General features: G+C 46.4%; 1 protein-coding gene across 2 annotated transcripts; it reads left to right on the top strand.

Moving 5' to 3' along the window:
• Nucleotides 1–11,015: 11,015 nt before the first annotated feature.
• On the top strand, nucleotides 11,016–22,320 carry LOC128783137 (TOG array regulator of axonemal microtubules protein 2-like). 2 transcript variants are annotated; one of them, XM_053933726.1, is made up of 7 exons: nucleotides 11,016–11,228; nucleotides 14,785–14,888; nucleotides 16,256–16,460; nucleotides 17,639–17,855; nucleotides 18,936–19,022; nucleotides 21,183–21,632; nucleotides 22,089–22,320. In XM_053933726.1, the coding sequence occupies exons 2-6, from the start codon at nucleotides 14,788–14,790 to the stop codon at nucleotides 21,416–21,418; spliced, it is 846 nt and encodes a 281-aa protein (XP_053789701.1). In that variant the 5' UTR covers nucleotides 11,016–11,228; nucleotides 14,785–14,787; the 3' UTR covers nucleotides 21,419–21,632; nucleotides 22,089–22,320. The 2 variants fall into 2 exon arrangements, with proteins under 2 accessions (XP_053789701.1, XP_053789700.1); XM_053933725.1 differs by lacking the exon at nucleotides 11,016–11,228 and adding an exon at nucleotides 13,694–13,790.
• The last annotated feature ends 1,583 nt before the right edge of the window (nucleotides 22,321–23,903 follow it).

The following is a 23,903-nucleotide window of genomic DNA, read 5'->3' as shown; positions in this document are numbered from 1 at the left end:
GTACCCTGGGCACTGTGGCGTGGTCTTGTCACCGCCAGCTCCTGTGTCACCCCATGTCACAAAGGGCCCTTGGACACGCTGTCCCGTTCCATGACACAGTGACCATACTGCACCGTGTCACAAAGGGCCCCTGCACACACCACCCCCTGCCCTGGGGCCGCCCCCAGCCCACCCAAAGTGGCCCAGGTTGGAAGGAATTCCTCACCCCAAGTGTCTAAGACAGCCCGACAGGGTCTTTAGGAACGGCTCAAACCATCAGCAAACGCTGCCCTGCTCTGCGGGCTCAGGGCAGCAGAAGGAGCCCCCAGGGCTGCCGACGCAGCTGTGCTGGGAAGGGCACGGGGCCTTCCACAGAAGCTGGCACGGCCTCCTTGGGACACGTCCCAGCTGGTGGCCATCCTAAACCTGCGGGTGTGACACAGACAAGGAGCCAGGGCACGAATGCTGCTCTGATCCCTGGGGCCTGGGGAGCTCTGACATCAGCAGGTGTGGCAGAGTCCCTGCCCAAGCAGACCTGCCACCCCCCGAGCCCTGGCTGTGCTGGTGCCCGTCTCCTGCCCCAGAGGAGACGGGCACCGTGCCCGTGGGGGGCTTCCATGCCAGAGGGAGCCAAAGCCCACGTGCATTGGGGACTTTGCTCCTGCCTGCAGGGGCTGTTGGCAGGAGCACCTGGAGCAACTGCTGGCAACACTTGGTCTCTGTCAGAAGCTCTTACTCCATGCTGAAATTATTTTCTCATTGAAGTTCTTGCCTTCAGCACAAAAACACCTTAGTGGCAAAGGCACGGAAGAATCTGGCAAGTCTGAATCCTCAATTCAGGAAAGCTTTACTTCCCATTTCTCAACTCAAGTAGTTCCAAAAAATGGCAAACTTCCCAAATTAATTGGGATGGCCTGAGGAGGGGAAGACTTGGAATTTTGCTTCCCATCTCAAAGCAGGAAGTCGTTTGCCTTAACCTCATCCACTAAGAGTCACTTAACAGAAAATAACACTACACAAAAAAAGGGCAAAAACAAGGGCCATTCTTAGGTTTTCTAGGAAGGGATGATAATATCCTAATTCTCTTAAGGAATAAAAGCTCTCAAGAAATGAAAGTCCGCTCAGTGGTAGCAAAGTAGCCCAAAGAAATGAGTAGATGGCAAAAGGGCTAATCCTCCTCCTGGTCCAGATATCTAAGTGGCCAGTAAAGTGCAGCTCTGCCCTCTTGTTCCCTGCAGCAGAATCAGGACCATGAAGAGGAAAAGTCACAGATATTCTTTCTGCCCTCCCTAAGCAAAGCTGTGCCAAAGCACAGATGCTGCCTTCAAAGTGACTCTAATTCCAGCCTAGACCTCTCACCTTCCACACAACTCCTTCTCCAGCACCCCACCAGCACCAACCCCCCCAAACTCCCACACAGAAGGCCTCAACACCCTGCCAGGAGCCCCAGCTGTCCCCGTCCCTCCACAGAGCTTTCCCACCCTCCAGCAGACGCCCTGGTTCCCTGCAGGTGCCGTGGGATGGCACTCAGGAGGATCTGCTCCAAGGCCTTCCCCTGGAGCAAGCTCAGGCTGCCAGGCCTATGGTTCCTGGATCATCCTTCCCACCGAGCCTTCCTGTGCACGGCTGTTCCATTTGCACCTTGTGCTCAGCTCAGACTTCTCCACTGAACCACAAGTGCTGGTAAAGGACAGAGAGCAGCCTGGCAAGCTCTTTCTCCAGCTCCCTCTTTACTCTTGGAGAGGTAGAACATTCCACAGGAAAGCAACTGCTGCCACAAGGAGCAGGTGGCCTCAGGCAACTTTGGCAATGAAACAAGGCCTTTGTTTGACAGAAGGAAGCACAAGCAATTCACATGAGTAAACAAGTAATTAGCCCAGACATACCTAAGTACTTAGCACCAGTTAGCATCAGAAAAACCTGGTAGGCCTAACTTGACCTGAGAGGGACTTGACAAAAAGTTTTGGACATAGTCTACCAGAAGAACTAAGTGTGGAGTCAGCCCAGTGCAGGGAAGCCATGAGGAAGACTTTGTGCTGCTTTAGGGCATGAAGACAGCTCCTGGCCATGGCCTGGACATCAACTTCAAGTACAGGAATCTGACACAATGTATTTCTAACCCCCTGCCTATGGAATCACCTGAGCAGTGTAAAGATGGATGGTATGTTTGATACAATTCCTGCATCAACCCACTGAAATTGATACGTGGTGGAGAAACATTTCAGTGGGTGCAGAGCCCTCCCCTCCAAATAAAAAGGCTTTTGGCAGACCATGCATTTGTCTGTTGATTTCTTTGAACGAGGGAGACCCCTCAGGACTGCTATATCCTGAGGGAACATGGTTGGCCTTGACCTGTAGGCACCTGCACAAGCTTAAAATCAGCTGCCTCAGCTTCCAGGACCTCTCTTGGCCAGCATCCTGACGTGGATGCAGGACTGCCGCAAGGCACTGCTGGGACCCAGCGGGATGGGACCGGCTGTCTCGTGTCCATGTAGCACCCCCTGACACAGCCAGGGTCATCCCGAAACCAGAGAAACGCTCACATGTCAGCACAGGGGAGCAAGGAGCACTGGGCTCCTCTCAGGGTATCTCAGCTGGGCTTGCTCCACAACACAGCCCAGCTGCCAGAAATGCCTACCTCGTTCTCTCCAAGATGCACAGGGAGAGCCAATGAGCAGGACGCCTTGGGAGGCAAACCTTCCCGGCCTTTTCTGAGGCCAGGGACACACCAAGATCAGCCAAGACTCTCCACGCTGCCTGGCCCACACAGCCTAGCTCTGTGCTGGCCCTGGGCTACAGCAGCTTCCACCAAGCAAGAGGCAAATGCATATTGCCAAGAGTTGAAACCCAGCAGACAGGGAAGAGGTGAAAAGTGTGTGCATAAAGGCCTTTTAATTCACAGCTCTCAAAGAGAGCTTTGGGCCTCATGGCTGGACAGAGATGCTCCTGCTCAAGCCTCTGTCCAAAGGGGGGAACACACCCTGCTGCAGGTGCTTGGCTTGGTCTCCACAGGTCCAGGCAGATGCCAAACCTGCTCTTCACAGCCTTCTCCCTTGCCCTGCCCCTCTGCCAAGTGCAACGAGCCTCAAGGACTGAAAGGACCACAGAGAGCCAAAGGGGGACACTTGCACCTGCCTCCCTGGGAGCTCCCTGGGAAGCACTTCCCTTGAGAAGCAAGCCCCTTTCCTCCAAAGGCATTTCCCCAAACATGTGTGTAGCTTTCCTGAGGAACACCAACACACTCTTAAGAAAAACTGGCAAGGCTGAATGACTTCAGGTCCTTTCAGGACAGGCACTCCAGCTGTAGCTCCTATTCCCCCAAGTGTGTTTCCAGGTGGAGGCTCAGAGGTGCAGCCCCAGGCCCTCTACAAACACAAGCTGCCCGCTGCCTCTTCACCTGCCTCAACTCCTGCCTGTGGTCATGGCAGCAAAACCAGGCTATTCCAGCCAGAGCCCAGAGCCCTGTTCCCGCAGGACGCTCTTGCCAGCACCTTCCTGCAAAGAAATATCATCTAGGATATCATGCCCTGGTTCCACGAGAAATTCCTCTACACATTCCCCTTTTTCTTTCTGGACAAGCCAGGCTCTATTTACAATAGACTCTAAAGTTTTCTTCATACACAAAGAAATACTGCCAAAGATAATACGCACAGCAAAAGTGACAAGAAGGCTTCTAATTCCTTCCATCAAGAAGGTTTTCAGCCATCCAGTAATTCCACATTCCTTGAGCCATTTGTCAAAAGGATTTTCAACACTAGTAAGCTTTTTCATATTCTCTTGAAGTAGGGAAAGTCTCTTGTGAATGGAAGCAGAGTGATCAGAAAGATTCATGCAACACATGCCTTCAAAATCCTCACAGCTACATCCTTGAGCCAGTAATAAGAAATCAATTGCGGCACGATTCTGTAATCCAGCGTGTCGTCTACTGCCAACGTCAGTGGTGAGCTCACTTAATATTTTGGAGGTGATATTAATTTGTTTCCCTGTCCAACAAGCCAGTCATCTTATTAGTTCAAAAGCTTGGGCAGAAGCAACTCCTGGTGCAAAAATTGATGCTAAAATGACAGATGGTCATCCCCACAATTGAACATCATCTCTACAGTCAGGTCCTAATTCTAACTGGTGTACATCACGCTTAACACGTTGAGACTTGTGACTTATGTTGAGTACCTGTTGGATGCTGGGGGCAAATGATGTTAATTTGCCAAAGTAACACGGTCCTCCTGCTGCTTTAGCAGGTATGGCAGGCCAGGCACGATCCCCACAAATGAGGAATACTCCTGGAGGTTACATCTGTGCCGTGGCCCTAAACCGTGGAACAGGCCAAATCCAATTGTCACAATAAGCAGTAATGTTGTTGTACCAAGGGGATCCAGGGGCAATCCAAGTACTATTACTTCTTGGTTTGAATGCCTGAAGGTTTTCGAAGCTAATGTCCTTTCTCTGAAATCCAAAAACTAAATAGTATTTTCCTGGAGCAGACCCTAAAATGTCAAGCTCCTGAGGTTCTATACCTGCAACATTCAGTCCTTTTTGCAATTAAGAATGCTTGGGACCCTAGGGGGGTTTGTCAAAATATTGAGTTGTTTGCAGCAATTAATTGGAACGGCTTTTGTTTCATTTCATTGTTGTGGATATTCTCAGTTCAGTCAGAAAGAAAAAGAGGTATTTCTACCAGGCTGGGCCTGGGAGAGAGTTGGAAAAGAATGTAAATAATTCACTATGTCTCTTGTTGTTCAATTTTGTTTATAGATATATTCTGCCACTGTGCGTCATTCAGAGCGCACCAATGGTGTGAGATGATTTTACTTTTAAGAGCAATGAAATTTGTCTGCACAATTTTCTCTATAAAGAGAGTGGTGCATTTGATATAAATCAGTTTTCCTTCTCGCCCTCTGAACTGGAGTTCTTTGTTCCTGTCCTGCCTCAACAACAACAAGAAGAGGTGGTAGTACAAAACTCATCTGCTGCTTGTTCAGGCTTGGGATATACTTTACTTTTTGTCCAAGGCCTGAATTCTGTGAGATTGTTCAAAGGAACTCCAATGAAGCAAGTATAAAGGGATCAGAGGGGGTAGCTAGTGCTAAACAGAATGATTTTTGCCCTGCCTGATTGGCCCAGGTAACCCACATATTTGTTCATGGTTGGATGTTAATCCATGCTGTCTTCTCCAAGGACAGTTTTGCCAGTCCTAACAGCCCTATAATCAAATGAAACAATTTCATCATTTTGTAATTCTTGTTCCTAACTGGCAAAATGAACACCACAGGCTAAGAGCTTGAGTTCTTTTTGTGGATAAGACAACAGTGTAAGCCTTGGTTAAAACATGCCAAAAGAAAGCTTTGTATAGGCAGGCCTTCAATATTTTCTGGTGTCCATGTTTCTGGCAAAGGCTGATCTGGCTCAAGGTTCAGAAATGCTCTACCACGTTCTTCAAAGGTAATACTAACAATGACATCTCAGCAGTCTAAGCACAAAGCATGATCATTTTGCAAGTGGTTCCACTGTATAACAAAATTCTTTCTACAACTACTGCAATGTAACACTATGTCAGCTTGCTTTCCACAGTTCTCACAAGCAGAATTTTTATAACACTTTCTTTACCCAGCATTACAAGCTAGCAGTCCAAATGATTGTCCTGCTCTTACTTTTGACATGACGTCTTCTATGGAAGGTGGGATTGGTCCGAGTTCTTTGTGGAGTCTCTTGAAGATTGGGAAGAAGTAGAGTTGATATCGATATTCCCTTCATTCTTCTGAGGTTGACATGCAGGGCAGACAAATCTGCTAGGGAGCCACAAAGGTTCTTTACCTGTGGAAATACAGAAATATCCTTGACCGATAAAGAACACTGGACTGGGTCCCTCCCAGTTGCCTGTAGTCACATGTTTTTATAATGAACTCGCATCCCAGGAATGGTTTGATTTTGACTGTTTTGAATAGCCTGATGATGTATAACAACAGGAGGCCCCTCTCTTCCTTCTGTTAGAGACAAGTAATTCAGTGTAAAAATTAGTTTATTTAACCGTTTACTTGCATCAATCTCAGTTGTCTTTTCTTTCCTCAAGTATTCTTTTATTGTGCGATTTGCTCTCTCAACTATGGCCTGTCCTGTAGGGGAGTGTGGAATTCCCCTGACATGTTTCACCCCCCATGTTATCATAAATCTAGCAACCCATAAACTACTGTAAGCAGGGCCATTATCTGTTTTGATTTCTGCAGGCACTCCCATAACTGCAAAACAGGCTGTTAAATGTCTTTCAACATGAACTGCCTTTTCTCCAGCCTGGGCAGTGGCCCACATGAAGTGAGAGTATGTATCAATTGTTACATGGACACATCTAGACCTTCTAAACTCAGTAACATGGTTTACATCCATTTGCCAAATCTGGAACGCTTTTAAACCTTTTGGGTTTGTTCCCAACCCCATACCAGGCCCATGATGACTACACCGAGGACAGGAACGAGCAATTCCTTTTGCATCTGCCAAAGGAATTCTGTATTGTCGATGCAATGACTTTGCATTCTGATGAACCATTTTGTGAAAAATGCCAATCACTTGTTTTTAGAATTTTTAGAAGTTTAATAATAATAAAATGGTTATAAAAATAGCAATAGAATTAGAGTAATAAAAATTTAGAGTTAGGACAATTACAAGACAATTAAAAGCAAAGAGTTACAGATGTCCAGATGTTCTTGGGCACTAAGCTGCCAAAAACATGCCTTGCGAATAAAGGAATAATCCTTAAAAGCAACAGCCTGTTGCATATTCATCTATCTCATATATGATGCATAAATTCCTTGCTACTTAAGAACTTTTCTGATTTTTGTCAACTTCTTCCTCTTATTCCTGGTGGTTCCATAAAGATGGAGAGTAGGTGGAAAAATGTTTGTCTTTTCCAATAAGGAGGCCGTAACTCTTTGTGTCCTGTCACTGTTATCTCTCTGCGGAGAGTTTCTTGATCATCTTATCCCTTTCTTGAGCTAGTAAAGAATCTTCCATCACAGAGTTTCTATGTTAACATTATGTTAGAACCTAAAACTATATTTAACCCACCACTCAAGAGAATTAATACAGCATAACTTTCTAATATTACACATATCATATTCATTTTAATCTTTGTGAAAAGCCAGTCATAAAAGATGCATTTTTCACAATTTCATGGCTGTTTCGGGCGTCTTCAAATTTGTTTCTTGGAGGTGTTATTGCAAAACAACTGACTGCTTCATCTGCTCGTGCATTGCCTTGGCCTAATCTAATGTTCCACTGATGGCTTCCGATATGCATCATGCAGAATTCTTGCTCTCTTTGCTGAAGTGTGGTATGGAACTGTACAAACAGTTCACCAAGCTGCTGATTTTTTGTTTCTGGTAGCAAAGCATCTTCAATGCGCTGCACTACGCCAACTACATCCAGTGAATCTGATGCTATGCTTACAGGCATATCTTTCCAGTTTCCAAAAGCCCAGCACACGGCTTCCAGTTCTAAGGTTTGGAGGCTGTCTCTCTGTTGCCCAAGGATGATGTGCTTCTGCCAGTGATTTTCTGATTGCCACACACATGCAGCCTTCTTCATTTTTCGCCCTGCATCTGTAAACACTGTTGGCCCTTTAACTGGCCTTTCAGAAGAGAGTGGCCTTTTGACCCGTATCGTTCAAGCATCTTCCAAAGAGGCCCTTTTGGTCGATTATTATGTACAGTTCCTGTAGAGCCTATCAAGGCTTCTTGCACTTCAATCCAATGCCACAGGAGCCATTCCAAATAATCTCCACGCACTGGGATGCTGATGCCTGCAGCCTCAGCTCCATCTAGTTCAATGATTCTGTCCCTCCCTTTCCTTACCAAAGCTGCTAATGCTTCTGACCGACACAAAATACGATGCCATAGTTGCATTGGCAAAAACACCCACTCAAGAATGATGGCCATGTCCTCCCCCTTTTTCTTTTGCCATTGTAGGATAATGGCAAGGGGAGAAGTGGTGGCGTTGCAGATCAGAAGAGATAATGGCTGATCTGGCAATCGGCGATTACTCCATCCTGTTTGAATCTTACAAGCTACTGCATCCAGGGCAGCCTGTTGTTCTGGTGAACAGGTGTGGGGACTATGTGTCTCGGTGCCATGCAGCCAAGATTGGAAGGGGAGGAGGTCATCATCGGTGATGCCAACTATATTACAAACCCATTGTAAGTCTCCCAAAAGCCTTTGAGCATCATGCAGGGTACCGATCTGTGCAGTGATGGTTACCTGTTGTGGCCTGATCTGAACGTCCGAGATGAGGCAACCCAGGTATTTCCATGGTACAGAACGCTGGACCTTTTCAGGGGCGACAGTCAGTCCACAGGAGTGCAAATGGTTGATAATCCACTCAAAATCACTATCTGTTAAAGCAGATTCGGCAGCAAACAAAATATCATCCATGTAGTGATAAATGAGCATGTGAGACCATCGCTTTCACACAGGCTGACTACCCATTCATAGTGTTTGGCAGGGGCTGCACGGTTGACAGATGGCAGAGTAAATGCAAACCTCTGTGTATCATCAGGGTGTAAAGGAATTGTGAAAAAGCAGTCCTTTAAGTCTATTCTTATGATTTGCCAATTTAGTGGGATCATTGTAGGAGCAGGAAGGCCAGGTTGCAGTGCACCCATACCTAACATTTGATCATTAACTTTTCGTAAATCCTGTAAAAGTCGCCACTTGCCATATTTTTTCAGGATGACAAATATAGGAGTGTTCCACGGGCTTGCGGAAGGTTGAATGTGACCTGCTTTTAGCTGTTCCTGCACTAACTCTTCTGCAATGCGCAGCCTTTCTGAGGTCATCGGCCACTGGTCTACCCACTCTGGTTTTCCAGTTAACCATGTAATTTTTAGAATGGGCGGCTGCCGCCCAGTGGCCTTGGCACAAAATGCTGTTGTCAGGACCAGTCCCAGTTGTGACAAAACATCCTGTCCAATTAATCCTGGTAAAGTGTGTGGAAGTTGCATTACATAAGGTTTAATTACAATTGTTTGGCCGTCTTCAAACTGCAAAGTAATGAAGTCTTTACTTTGTTTTGGTGCTTTTGCTCCTCCCACCCCCACTGCTTGGGCAACTAGAGATTGTAATTCCCATGTCTGAGGCCACATATGTTGATTAATGACGGTGACATCTGCTCCAGAGTCTAGTAATGGTTCTAAACTAATTTGTTGACTGCCCTTTTTCAATTGAATTTTTGGATATGGTCTTTGATTAAGGTCCAATGTGAAAAAACATAATATCCAGAGGATCCAAAACCTTTATTTCCTCTTACTTTAGCTCCTTGGCCTTGTTCTTTGAGTTTTTCCTAATACTCTCGACATGTAAGAAAGTTTTCATAGGGAAGTATTTGTGCAATCTTGCTGCCTTTAGGAATTGTTACAAGTGGTTGTAAAGCACAGGCCATGATTTGTACTTGCCCTGTGAAATCTGCATCTATTACATCGGGTAATGCAATTACTCCTTGTTTGCTTGTTGATGATCTGCCAAGTAGAAGGCCTGCGACTCGAGACTCGGCCCTGAGCATAGGGCCTTTTACTTCAGCTGGAATTAATGTTACCTCTTTGTTGCTCAGGGTTACCTCTACTGTGGTTGCCACGTCCACTCCGGAACTCCCTCGGGTGGCTGGGACGTGCTGGTATAGGAAACCGTATTTTTCATCTGTGTCGAAGGGGTATGTTGGGTTGAAGGGGTCTGAACTTGTGTCTTTGTGCAGAGACAGGTCGCCTGTTTCTGCCTTCCTGCAGCCTCTTAGTTCTCAGAATGAGAGAACTGTAGAATATGGGCAGTTGGAAGGGGCCCATCAGGACCATCGAGACCAGCTCCTGGCCTTGCACAGAACAGCCCAAGGGTCACACCAAGTGCCTGAGATTGTTGTCCAAATGCTTCTTCAACTCTGTCAGGCTTGGTGCTGTGACCACTGCCCTGGGGAGCCTGTTCCAGTGCCCAACCGCCCTCTGGGTGAAAAACCTTTCTCCTGATAGCCAAACTAAAGCTCCTCTGACTCAGCTTCCTGCGGTTCCAGGAGTTCTCCCAGTCTGTCAGGTTTTCCTAGACCTGGTGGCCGCTGGGGAAGTGAAAGTGCCTGCAAAGGCTAAGGATAGAGCCTTGTGCTTTTGTGGGAAGAGGGACAATTGCAATTGCAGCTGCGAGCGGTGTTTGATATTTCACAGCGCTAAGCACAGAGGCCCTGGGAAAACCATGTCTCCTCATGATGCCATTACCTTGAGAAATAAGGAGGGCACTTGCTGGGGCGTGGAGCACATGGGGGAGAATCTGCTGGGTGTGGCACAGCCTGCACAGCAGGTGCAGCTCCTGCCAAAAGGAGTCTTGTATGACTGTCCTGGCCACAGAACTCTAGCTTCTATTCCAAGTGATGTTTCATGTTAGCCTTGACATGATGAATCACTTTAAAGGCGCCTCCACAGGCCGACTGCTGTGGGACAGTTGAAGCAAAGCTGCCTTAAATGTTGGTGCTGGGCCGGATAGTTCCCAAGAGACACTCTCTAGAACAGGACAACCTGGCTAAACTGCCTGCCACCCTTTCCTCAGCTTTGGAATAGGGTAAAACATTCCGATGTTTCCCTTGCCAAGCCTCACAGAAGAAACAGGCTGCATTGCTGGATATTCTGCAACTTCACAGCCCACAACGTGTTTTCCCTGCATTTGTCTTTTTCCAAAGGTCTGCAGATTTGGGGATAAATGGGTGGAAAGAGCCTCAATCCTGCTGCAGCTCTGTGTAGTGGGTGCCCTCTGATGGGTCAGCATGAATTGTCCTTCATTTCTAAATAATTCATATGTCATCTATTTCTTTAATCTTTCTCAGAGTAAATACTGTGAAAGAAGTGGAGTATCTGGTAGTGCAGGGAGACTGAATTCCTCCCTCTTCCTTGCAGCCAGTCCTTCTGTACAATGCTAACTTTGTGTTTACTTGAGGACAGAAGCTTCTACAGGTGTCTAAAGTTGCAGGAGAACCCAGGCCTCCTTCCCCCAGCGAGGACAGGGAGCAGGCTCTGGCCAAGGCCTGTGCTGCTGTTGCTCCTTCTCCCTGTGCCCCAGGGTTTCCTCTCTCCTTCCCAGGAGCCGCCACGTCCAGGTGCGGAAGTGTGCGGCCGAGCTCCTCCTGTCCTTGATGGAGAGAATTGGAGTCACAAGGCTGGCAGGCACACCCAGGGCTGAGAGGCTGGCACACGTGGCAGGGAAGCTTGCGCAGGACTGTCACAAGGACACAAGGTAATGATCTTCATTTCACCTCCTAAAAGAGGAAAACCGTTTTGTGTCTGGCTATAAAGGTAAAGCGACAAAAGAGTGGGAACTAAAGGAAATATGAAGTAACCTCACTGTGTGAGTAAGGGTCATAGAATGATGGAATATGCTGAGTTGGAAGGGACCCATCAGGGTCATCGAGTCCATCTCCGGGCCATGTGCAGGACACCCCAAGAGTCACTCCATGTGCTTGAGAGCACTGTCCAAACGCTTCCTGAGCTCTGTCAGCCTTGGTGCTGTGCCCACTGCTCTGGGTTGCCTGGGCAAATGACTGTACTGGGTAAGCTGAGGTTGGCCAGCAAAAAGGAGCATTGCCAACTTCCTGTGGCTTGAAGGATTCTTTACTGAGATCAAAAGAGCTCAGATTAGCCAGTCCAACAGTTTTGTTTGGCCTTAGGTGCACAACACAAAGCCAAAGTGTTGACTAACGTTCATCACTGAAGGATCCCAAACATCCATTTCTCATTAACTTAAGACTTTCCTAGAAATATTTCAGGGGTCTTTAGCCAACATATTCCGTCGTTCTAAGCCTGTTCTGCAGATTTCTAGAATGCTGTTATCTGTGGCTCAGTCACCTGCAAATTTCTTCTTGAAGAAAACTGTGGTTTCCTAGTGGCAAAACCAACCCAAACCGCCAAACTCCTCTTACTTTGATGATGAAATTTCCATTAATAGCTGCCAAGAACACCAGAGCAACTAGCTGCCCCGTTGCATACATATAGTATAGAATAATCAATAGGATGCATGAGGTGTTTTGTCCTGGCTTCCCTGCCAGTTGAAGAAAGGCAAATTACTGTGCAATGGCAGCAGGACACTGCTAATAGGCTCTGACAACAAAGCAGATGTGTTTTGCTTGTTCCCTGGGATCCTTTGATCCCACAGAAGCACACTCACACTTTCAGAGTGAAATTATATTTTTCTGTTGCCCCACATTCTCCTCTTGCCCCTTGTGTTCAGCTGACAGCACTGTGCAGTGTCAAGAGGAGGTAAATCTCCCTCTTTGCTGAGTAGGTAATGCCTTCTCATGCAAGGATTGCACCTGATGAGTTTAAGGTATCTGCCTCTTCTGTTAACACTCTTCCTTTGTTTATTCACTTTTCCTTCCTTTCCTTCCTTTCCTTCCTTTCCTTCCTTTCCTTCCTTTCCTTCCTTTCCTTCCTTTCCTTCCTTTCCTTCCTTTCCTTCCTTTCCTTCCTTTCCTTCCTTTCCTTCCTTTCCTTCCTTTCCTTCCTTTCCTTCCTTTCCTTCCTTTCCTTCCTTTCCTTCCTTTCCTTCCTTTCCTTCCTTTCCTTCCTTTCCTTCCTTTCCTTCCTTCCCTTCCTTCCTTTCCTTCCTTTCCTTCCTTTCCTTCCTTTCCTTCCTTTCCTTCCTTTCCTTCCTTTCCTTCCTTTCCTTCCTTTCCTTCCTTTCCTTCCTTTCCTTCCTTTCCTTCCTTTCCTTCCTTTCCTTCCTTTCCTTCCTTTCCTTCCTTTCCTTCCTTTCCTTCCTTTCCTTCCTTTCCTTCCTTTCCTTCCTTTCCTTCCTTTCCTTCCTTTCCTTCCTTTCCTTCCTTTCCTTCCTTTCCTTCCTTTCCTTCCTTTCCTTCCTTTCCTTCCTTTCCTTCCTTTCCTTCCTTTCCTTCCTTTCCTTCCTTTCCTTCCTTTCCTTCCTTTCCTTCCTTTCCTTCCTTTCCTTCCTTTCCTTCCTTTCCTTCCTTTCCTTCCTTTCCTTCCTTTCCTTCCTTTCCTTCCTTTCCTTCCTTTCCTTCCTTTCCTTCCTTTCCTTCCTTTCCTTCCTTTCCTTCCTTTCCTTCCTTTCCTTCCTTTCCTTCCTTTCCTTCCTTTCCTTCCTTTCCTTCCTTTCCTTCCTTTCCTTCCTTTCCTTCCTTTCCTTCCTTTCCTTCCTTTCCTTCCTTTCCTTCCTTTCCTTCCTTTCCTTCCTTTCCTTCCTTTCCTTCCTTTCCTTCCTTTCCTTCCTTTCCTTCCTTTCCTTCCTTCCTTCCTTCCTTCCTTCCTTCCTTCCTTCCTTCCTTCCTTCCTTCCTTCCTTCCTTCCTTCCTTCCTTCCTTCCTTCCTTCCTTCTTCCTTCCTTCCTTCCTTCCTTCCTTCCTTCCTTCCTTCCTTCCTTCCTTCCTTCCTTCCTTCCTTCCTTCCTTCCTTCCTTCCTTCCTTCCTTCCTTCCTTCCTTCCTTCCTTCCTTCCTTCCTTCCTTCCTTCCTTCCTTCCTTCCTTCCTTCCTTCCTTCCTTCCTTCCTTCCTTCCTTCCTTCCTTCCTTCCTTCCTTCCTTCCTTCCTTCCTTCCTTCCTTCCTTCCTTCCTTCCTTCCTTCCTTCCTTCCTTCCCCTCCTTCCTTCCTTCCTTCCCCTCCTTCCCTCCTTCCCTCCTTCCCTCCCTCCCTCCCTCCCTCCTGTCCTTCCTTCCATCCTTCCTTAGGCATTATGGACAGGAGATGGTGAATATGTTGCTCAATCATCAAAAATTTAAAATGCTTTTGGAACGGTCTCTTTCCACCTGTGGCCTGGAAGACATTCTGACAAGAATGAAGAAGAAAGTAAGTGCTTGGCAGGAGAAGTGTCTCCTTTGTGCAAGTACTGCCACTGCTAATATGAGCTCAAACATACCCAATCTGTCTTCATCTCATTCCTCTTCTGCTGAATCATTTTGCTCCTGGCAATGATCTTAATCCTCAGCCTGTTCATCTGCAGTCCACAAAGGAAGTGATATTATTAGGGAAAAAGTGGGCTTTTGAATATTTTGAATATCAGTCACAAAGAGGAAAGGGAAAGGGGAAAAAATGGGTTTACATTTAAGTGTAAGCCCCCCTGCGCTCTCCCTACTCTGCCCCCAGAGAAGCAATTAAGTGAGAATAGTGCTTCTGAAGGTAACAGAGTCTTTGCAAAAGACACTGGAATTAGTAGTACCAAGAAAATTTCCAAATCTACAAAAGATGTCCAAGTCAATCCTAGTTACTGCAATTACTGTCTGTCTTTTGGGAATACTGCCCTGCTGTCAAGCCCTGTGGAGCTGGAAGAAGCTTGGTGAATTCAGCAGCATCCAGTGGGAAATCCTTTGCTTGTTTGGGGGAGGATTTTATTTCTTTTATTGACATTATAGAAGGGAGTGTGCCTTTGTGCAGGCTCAGGGAGAGCGAGTGTTGAACCAAATCGACTTCCAACACAATGGGCCAACCCCCACAGGGTCCAGTTTTTTCTGTTACTTCTTTTACGAACACTTGTGTTGCCTACCAGTTTGCATTATTCCCATTTATGCTCAATGAGCATAATAATAATAATGAGCATAATAATAAGAAATAATGAATTTGGGATTCTAGACTGCTGCTCATTATGGTAGCACCCATAACTTGCCTTGAGCTATTGAAAACAAAGAGTTGACATCACTGAATCTCTGGTCTGTTTCCATCTGTCAGTTAGGAAAGGTTTCCCTAAGCCTTGGTAGCAGTGATCCTGGTTCTAACTTGTGTTTTAAACAGGGAATTTCCTATTTTATAGTCTAAAGATGGATGGGGTTTCTCTATGTCTTTGTAGGGAATGGAAAACCAGAAGGGTGAATGCCCACCTGTCAAGGAGCCGGTGAAGAAGAGGAACGATGGCTCGAAGAAGCCCCAGGCCACATTGTCTTCTAGCAAACGGTACTGAGCACTTTTGTTAGATGTGACAAAGCACATGACAAGCTTTACATGTCTCTTCCTCAGGAAAATCTTTCTGGCAGAGATGACCAGTGCCACAGATTGTTTCCTTTCCCTACAAATGCTCTATGATAAAAAATGCCTACCTCTGCATTACGCTGAACACAGCTTCTCTGGAGGGGTTCCCACAGAAATTGAGAGACAAAAAGGCACCCATTGGTTGCAGCTCAGACAATCCAGTGCAGTGGCAAGGGCGGTGTTGTGGAGGCTATGACAGGGACAAGTTTCTGCTGCCTGACTTGGGACAAGTAAATTCAACCAGGGTTTTTTTTTCATCTGAGTGGAGTCTTTTTCAGTGGCTGTTTTGATGAGAAGTCCCAGTCTAGCAGCAAGATTCCATTCCACAAAGTTTCTCACCCATGTGGGTTGGCCTGGCTGAATCATGGTTTTCTTACCCTCAAACAGTATCAAGTTTGAGTAGTAAGTAGCAAGGCAATTCCTGAGCAACTTTGGTCAACAGGTGCCTCAATGTGGATTTTTTGTCTTGATAGTCCCGTCCTTCATATAATTTGCTTGACAAACAGCATGTTTGGTTTATTTCGTCCTGTGCTGCCATTAGCATTTAAGACAGGAATTTGCTCCTTGCTGTCTCTTCATGGCAGTTGCGGAGCTACTTGTACCTGTTCTCCTCTGATAGCAGAGGGGATTTATTTAGCTCTGTCATGCTCAGCGGTGGCAGGAAAGTGACCACATGCCTCAATAGCATAGCTAGCGTCTTCCTGTGCACATGGAAGAGACAGGTTGATCCAGGAGAATTGTTCCCCGTGGGGTTGTTAAGCTGTGGATCTAGTCTCTAGGGAAGCAAATGAAATGTGAGCGTTGTTCTGGGATGTCTGGCTTCTGTTTTCATCTCTGTTACTGATTTTCTGAATCATCCAAATATGGCCCTGTTCATCTGTTCAGATGCATCTGAGCTACTTTTCCAGACTGTCATGCCTGGTTGTAGAGACACTTCTCCAGAAGGATGAGTTTCCTTATTATAAGACACACACATCCCATATGAGGAGGCATTTAAACTTGGAAGTAGCATCTCTCTTTCTCCACAAAGCAATGGGACCTGTGTGCCTTGGAAGCCATCTGAAGATAGATCAGATGCATCTCATCCTTGGTCTTCCCGAGTGGGCACTGGCGAGAATGTTACTTGCAGATTGTCTCCCGTAGTGATTGGCATGAGGCCCACATTGTTGTTCAGAGCTTCATGATTTTCTGGCTTGAAATCCCAGAATTAGGAAAGCTCCTCAAGATGTTTTACTCACAATTAACTGAAGGTGTTATCACCAACAGGTTCCTAATTTGCTTTTATTTTCCAGGGTGAAATCTACCTCTGATGGACGCCTCCTACACCGTGCAAAAGCCCAGGTCACATTACCTCCAGCTGTGGAAGAAACGGAGCTGCTCCAGAAGCTTTACAGTCTCCTGGAAGCCAAGGGCTTTCAGACACGGATGGAAGGAGTGGCACTCCTCCAAGACCTGTGCAAAACCAGCCCCCAGCTCATCTCCACTAACATTGTCCAAGTATGTAGGATATCTTCATTGTCCCTTTCCTTTAGCTCCTTTCCTAAGCCTGTAGCTGGAAAGTTTATTCAGTGTGTCTTGGCACTCCATCCTGGCTCTTTGGGACACGCTGGTCCCTCTTAGCCAGACAAATTAAATTCAGGTTTAGGCTTCAGGACAAGTTATTTCAGTCCAGCTGCATTTGTCTGGCAGGTGCCTATTGGTGCTGTTCATCAGATGATGACAGAATTTTCTGCTGGTCTAACTGCTGCTCTCTCCTACTCCCAGTTGGGTTAAGTGAAGGGAATGCAGCCCCTGAAAGCATGGCAATTATTCTCTAGACCAAAAATGGATTTGCATCGGGAAGAGAAGTATCAGGCTGGGTTGGTTTAAACCCATTGTTTTTTTTAAAGAATACTTCTATATACTCCATCTTGTCTTGCACAGGCACAACTCTGGCTACTCATTTCCATCCTTGTTCCTATTCCTCTTGGTAAAGACAGTGCTCACCCTTCCTGGGCGGGTCTTTTTTTCTCTTTGGAAAAGGAGGAAAACAGCTAAGGACACATCTCTGCCTTCTCCTCCCAGTCGCTGCTTTGTCCCTTTTTCCAGGAAAAGGTGCCTGATAATGTGGCTGTCAAGGGACTGAACCTGCTCTACTGAGAGCTGTAGAGCACATTACATTTCAGAAGTCTACCTGTTACTTAGAGAAATGGTCTAGATCCTAGAAGAGTTGATCGGAGCCCTGCACTTCTCCAGACACTGGTTCTGAGATAAACAAAAGAAAACTTAGACTTCCTCCAGCCATAGTTTTGGCAAAATCGTACCTGCCTTCAGTACATGAGGCAAGTGTGTAGAAAACCAGGCATTCTAAACATCTGCTTCCCTACTTCTAAAGCAAAGGTAGTCTTTTGCATTAGTAAATGGAATTGATTTAATGATTTATAGATGGAGAGAAATACCATAGGAACGATTCTGTCCCCAACCAAACCTCTTAAAAAGAGAAGAAAATCTTTCAACCAGCATGAGGTTGTGCCACCATTCCAGTGAGTGGCCCACAGGAAAACAGTGAAATTGTGCAAGCAAGTGCTGACCAGACAGAAAGGATCACTTTCATCTTTTATGTTGCTGAGTGCTCCATCCACTCTTCAAACAAGGACATTTTAATCCAGCTTTCACGTTGTTTGTTCTCTTCACAGATTTTTGATTATTTTGTCCTGAGAATATCTGACAGCCACAAGAAAGTGAAGCAGAAGGCGCTGGACGTGCTGGCCGAAATCACGGGCGTCCTGGAGGAAGCCTTGAACCCGGTGATCATTGGTTTGGTGGAAGGAATAACAAAGAGCCTGAACTCAAAGGATCCCAGGGTTCGTGCCTCAGCCGTGAAAGCACTGGAAGAATCCATTGCTCATTTAGGTAAGGCTGACCCCTGGCATGGACTCTCCTCAACTGCCTCTCTGTCTCTCCTACACAAGAGAACGCTGAGTGCCTTGATAGCTGCTGTTGTCTGTGGAACGCTCCAGCTGACATCCACCAGAAGCTGGGCAGGTGCAGTCCTTATGCACCAGTCCCCCAACAGGCTTGAATGTGGTCAGCATTTCCCAAAAGTCCCAGGAGCCCTTGGCTCTGTGCTGCTTGTCTGAAGAGCAAGTCCCGGAGCAGAGCTTTGCTACAGTTCAGAGGCACAGGGGGTTTTGGAGTTTGCTTGGGCCCCGTTTGACTTCCCAAATGAATAGCTTTGCTGTTGGCATGAAGGGACACTGACCCACCAGAGCTTCTGCAGAGCAGCCACCTGGAAAGCTCTACATTATAGGCATTAGCTGCCTATTTTCCACTTTTCTTCTTTGTCTTCTATTTTCAGAGGGCAACTTAAGATTCACCAAGTTCATTTCTTTATAACAAACAGGTCTAATCCTAGCTGTCAATGAGGCCTTGTTCCACACGTTGTTTTGCATGGGGCAAGATGGCTAGAGCAAGTAACTTCATAGGCAAGGGCTGCTCTAAATTCCTTTGCCATGCAGATTTATGTCAGCTCTGAAAATGCCGCACTGGGGAAATATGCCTGAAAAAAGGAATGTTGAAGAGGCAGCTCTTCAGAGGGACTTTCCACATTCCCCTCCTCACTTGCTCTCTGAACTCACAAACTGCCTGACTCAGTGCCTTTCTGTGCCCCAAGGATGGGGTTCTTCCTTTTTGCTCTGGGATGAAAAACCTTTTCACTGCTTACATGTGACTGAACTCTTGAGGTGCCTGATGTGAAATGTTTTAACATAGCTCCTGGTACAGCAGACAAGTTTGGATTTACAAATGGGAAAGGAGAGCTTTTCTTTTGGAATTTAAAAGCCTGCCACATAGGCTGGAAGAAGAAAAGGATTCAAAAGTCTGCAGAAATGCACTTTATTTTATAAAATGGGGTTGCCCCTGCCCTTTCCCTCCCCACTGTCCTTTCTGCTATGACCTCAGAAAAGTGAGCAGAAACATGTGTTTCACTTGTAGATAAAGTATCACTGCTGAAAGAGTTCAGCTACCAATGGAATCAACTGAGTGGCCAAGCTCTGCTGGATGTCGCGGAGCGTATCACAGGTATGGCCTCCCCTTCGAAGCCAAGAGGTCTTCCCAGGGACTACTTACAGGGAATGCCTGTGAATAGACAGTAGAGTAGCTCCTCCAAATCAGGAGGTGCTGAGCTGGTCCCTCCTGCCCAATACCCATGGCAGGTGTATTTGGCAGGTTTTCCCTGGCTGCTGCAGAGCTGTGCAGCATCTGAGATGGGGGCGGCGCTCGGCCTCGGGGCTGAGCTCTCACTGGGGCATCTCAGAACCCACCTCCAGGAAAGGAAGGGGCTAAAAATACCCCAGCTGGCTCCTCTCTTGGAGGCTCAGGGACATCTGTGATCCTTTAGGGACAACGGTGGCAAATGCTGTTTCAGGGGATCAGTTTCTTTTGTCCTCACAGAATTCTCATTTTCCTCTTGGAAAGTTTTGCGGCTGAACTGTGCAGAGCCTGGGGGGTCACAGCTGAGGTCAAAACTCAACAGACATATTGGAGGCATGGATTTAGTGCAAGGCAGCCTTTGGGGGCAGAGGGGCAGAGGCAGAGTGCTGAGGCTCCCTGGCTGTGCTGTCAAAGTGGCATTGGACTGAGCATTTCAGGGTGTGCAAACAGTGTCTTCCTGTGACAGCGCTGTCCAAAATGCCACAAATGCAGCTGATAATTGATTCCTCAGAGCAGCTTGCTATGTCAGCAATAGGCAAGGAATGGAAAAATTATAATCTCAATATATAGTAGAGAAGATGATTGATAGCCTTGCTTTAACTGGGGCTAATGGCACTGCTAATTATGGCACCATCTTTTAAATGCAAAGTTTAATCCACTTTGTGTCTTCATTAGGAATCTCAAAAGGGCATGTTCAGCGATTGGGAATGTCAAAGGCCCTTTAATGAGCATTTGAATAAAGTAGATCTCCAGCAATAGGGAATTTAGTTTGGCAGTATTATCCTTTTGAAATAAAGGAATTAACCATAAATTAGGACTACTTTAGAAAAAGAAGATGTTCTCTCTGAGATTTAGTAGGAACAGAGAGCTGTTCCTCTCATTCAGTAATCACCAATGTCTTTAATTACATATAAACTCAAATGAATTCCCATTTTGAAGTGGGGACGCTTTTCCTGCTTAGCAGAATTGGTTTTGGGTACTTTCAGGAGCTGTTTCAATGTTGATGACTGCTGGTGGATTAACAGCATAGGGAAAATGAAGGCTCTTCCACCACAGAATGAGAAATGGCTACTAGATAACATTTTGCCTGACCAGAAAATAAGAATGGTCTCCAGAGCGTTTCAGGCTTTGATCTCTCAGCCCAGTCTGCCATGCCAGGAGCCTTTGGTAGTAAATTTTTGTCTGTGCTTGACATAGTTCAGTTCAGAAAATGAGCAGAGAGCAGATTTCAGAGACAATAGGAGAAAACACTCGTGTTTTGGTTACATTTCAGTCCCCTGTGTAGCATTTTTCTCTTTCTATGCCCCTATTGCAGTGGGCATTATGGGAAAAAAGTGGCATTAACAATGGGAGGGGAAATGGCATTAAAATGTGGAGATGCTCAAATGCCTCAGCAATAGGGTCTGGGTAATTACCTAAGACACCTTGAAGTTTGAAACAGCTCTTTGTTGGAAGTCACAAAAGCATTCTGCCAAAGACACCAGCTAGTCACTGATGGTTCTAATCCAGCTGTCAAGCAGCAGCCATCTCTGGTGGGCTGGAGCTTTGAAGTGTGTTCTAATACTGCCCTTTGCTGTGTGCCACTGAGCAAAGGGAAGAGCCAGATGAGACATTTGGCACTTGACATCAAAATTACAACAATGGAATCATCCCTTTTATTAGAAATCTCTCCATTTCCTCTCTAGGGCGCATTTCCAAATCCTCAGTGTGGGTTTAGACAACTTCTTAATGGAAAGAAAAGGCAATTTGACATTTCATTCATTGTTCATGCAGAAAGAGCTTGTGAAATAACGTAGTAAAGTTACCAAGTCTGCCACAGGGACAAGGCTCTGGTTGGAGAAATTAGTCCTGAGGGGTTGGTGGTTCTGTTTCCAGGATGATCAGCTGCTTTGCCCGTTTCTGGATGATGGGGCCCTGTGTGCTATTTTGCTGGTCTTAGCCAGAGAGGCTTCCAAGAAGCAAAAGCAGAGGTAGATCCTTGTTTGCATTAAGGTTGGTGGTTAAGAAGCTGTGTCTCTCTCCCGGCAGTGCTCGTGGAGTGGGTTTATGCCAGGAGCCCTGAAGTTGTCCAGCATGACGCCCTGCCCGTGCTCTGGTCCTTCCTGGAGAACAAGGCGCTGCCTGTCCGAAGTGCCAATGTCCGCACTGTGGCCACCAAGCTTGCCTCGGCCCTCTACAAGGTGATGGGCAGCAAGCTGAAGAAGTGTGCTGCCAGCAAGCCTCCACATGTGCAGGACAACCTGTCCAAAATTTTGGGCTGGTGAAGGCGTGATGTTCTCCAGGAAGCTGAGGAAGTGCTGAGTTGGACACCTCCGGATCTGCCTCTATAGCTGTGCCAAAAATGCTGCAATATTAAGGAAGGGTGTGCATCTGCCCCAGCTCTCTCCATCGCCCTTCCTAGTCATGGCATGGGGGGCCTGAAGCAACTCCAGATTGAGGACAAGGTGAAGGCCGATCATGGCTCAGCCTCACCCAGAGGTGAGGTGGGAGCTGGGCCCATCTGTGGTGGGAGGAAGGGTCTTGTGGCAGCCCGGAGAGCCTGTGCACATTGCCAGGGAACAGCTGTGCCCTGCATGTGCCCCCTGCAATGAGCTGTGCTCTCCCAGTGCCCCGTGGAGCTGTAGGGCTGCTCAGCTGTGGGGCAGGGAGAGGAGCAGGAGGGTGCATGTGCAGCTGAGCCATTCCTGGAAAGCACAGGGCTCTGGGCTTCCTGCTGTGCCAGGAGAGCCCAGAGGCCAGGCTGTTCCTGTGGTAGCTCTGTGGAAGTGGGTCAGGGTTTTCCCCTGGCCTGCCTCAAGTGTCTGCCGGCAGGAGCATGTTTCCCTGGGCAGCTGTTTAGAAGTTGGCAGGAAATGTGTCCCATGAAATATGGAGCTTCAGATGTTTTAGGTTTGCATTGTGGCCTCTGTTAAACTTTGTGCCTCCATTTTGCAGGCCTGACTGGTTACAGTCTTACCGAGACGTTTTCTCTGGACACTTCGATGTTGCCTTTCCCACAGTCCTTGCCTCCCATCCAGAAGAGGTCTGCCCTCCAGGCTCAGGAGGAAGCTGCTGCCCGTCTGAAGATTGTTTGAAGAATAGGATTTATGTGTTAGGCTTCATAGTTATAGATGTACATATGTTCTGATCCTTAGATGTAGTTTTGAATAAATGTGTTTCGACTGTATCTTTAAATTTTGATGACATATTTTAATTGTATATATTTTATTTTGATGACTAAAAACAAAGTAAATAAATAAATTTAAATAAACCAAGAGGAGAATGTGAGACCAGGACCTGCTAGCCTAGAGATTATGGCAGTGCAGCTCACTCGATGTGCCAGTGTTTCACCACATCCTTTCCTCATTGGGCCTCTCCTCTTCCGCTTGTGCCATGTTTTCTTTGTGTCATTTCTGCTGCTCTTTGTTACTTGGCGTTACAGGGGGGCCACCTGTTGACCTCTTTGCGGGACAATGGATCCAAAAGATCCTGTATAATCAAAACTTTCCTACCTCGATGTGTTCTGTGCTCACAAAAGGCCTGAGCAAGGAAACAAAGAGAAGTGTGCCCAAATCCCAAAGCTTTGCTCCTTTGCAGTCTCACATGGATCTGGCTCACAGGGGTCTTCAGTCACAATTTCATAGGCAAGAAGAGGTCGTGTATTTCACTGGGAAAAGATGCACTGCTTTGCAAAAGTCATCTGTATGTACATTTCCCTGGGACAGCAGTCCAGCTGTGTCATTTGCACCTGATTTGCAGAAGGATGAGTGCACTGGGAGGGCAATAACAAGTGACAAGGGTTCCTCAAATCTATACCGCAGCCTGGGTGCCATTCAGCCCAGAGCTAGGGGATCTTTTGTTCCCATGGACCAGTGCTTGCCAGTGTCATGAATTCCTGCAGAGCTGAAAGAAGCAATTCTGGATTCAGCTCCAGCTCTTGGTGGGCTGCATGATCATGGACAATGCTGCCTTTCTAGAAATTATCCCGCAGTTCCTTTCATAGTCACTTGAAGCTTTTAAACTTCACATTTCAATTTGCTTTGCCTTAGGGAAAACCACTTCTGGGCCCAGTGCAAACTGTAACCTTTTGCCAGCAAAGTCCTCGTGGTTGCCAGCTTCTGAAGTCACTGAAGAAACAGCATGTGAACGTGTTAATTAGGTTTTCTGAAAGAAAAACTTTATATCACCTGCTGCATGTGTTTGCTTAGCTCTGGGTCTAGTCCCGGCCTAGTAAAGCCCAGGCAGAGTGGCATGTTGCAGGGAAAGCTAGTCCGTGAGCTTATGGGGATGCTATCACCAGAGCAGTGAATGTGACCTTTGGGGATTTCTCTAGAGACAAATTTGGGGATCTACTCAATGCCACGGTACTTGTAACATTCACATTCTCTAAACTGAGACATAATTCTCTCTCTAGATTTTATTAAGAGAAGAAGAGAAAACAATCTTTATCTCTACTCCCTTGTTTTCCCCGTGTAGAATGTAGTATAGAGATTATTTACCTGAAGTAATTGCTTGATTAGATTCTAGTAAAAGTTGTTTAAGTTCAATAACCAATCAGATCTAACTGTGTCTTGGATTCTCAGCAGAGAGTCACAAGTTTTGTTAGTTAGTTAAATAAATAAGTAAGAAGTTAGTATGTAAAATAATTCAGTGTCTCTTTAAATTTTATATTAATATAATATAGTATAGTTTTAATAAAACAAATATTCAACATTCCAAAAATATTCTGTTAGATCTTTCTAAAATATCCTTGAAAAGGCTGTGAAATTT

Source organism: Vidua chalybeata, unplaced genomic scaffold, assembly GCF_026979565.1.
Source record: "Vidua chalybeata isolate OUT-0048 unplaced genomic scaffold, bVidCha1 merged haplotype W_reject_16, whole genome shotgun sequence".
Classification (NCBI taxonomy): Eukaryota; Metazoa; Chordata; class Aves; order Passeriformes; family Viduidae; genus Vidua; species Vidua chalybeata.
Note: the sequence above shows the minus strand (reverse complement) of the source record. Positions and strands in the feature narration are given on the sequence as shown.

Coding starts and splice junctions, on each gene's coding strand:
- LOC128783137 (XM_053933725.1), top strand. CDS start 13,698: ATGTTGCTCAATCATCAAAAATTTAAAATGCTTTTGGAACGGTCTCTT. Junction 16,461..17,638: donor TCTCCACTAACATTGTCCAA/GTATGTAGGATA, acceptor TTCTCTTCACAG/ATTTTTGATTATTTTGTCCT. Junction 17,856..18,935: donor AGAATCCATTGCTCATTTAG/GTAAGGCTGACC, acceptor TTTCACTTGTAG/ATAAAGTATCACTGCTGAAA.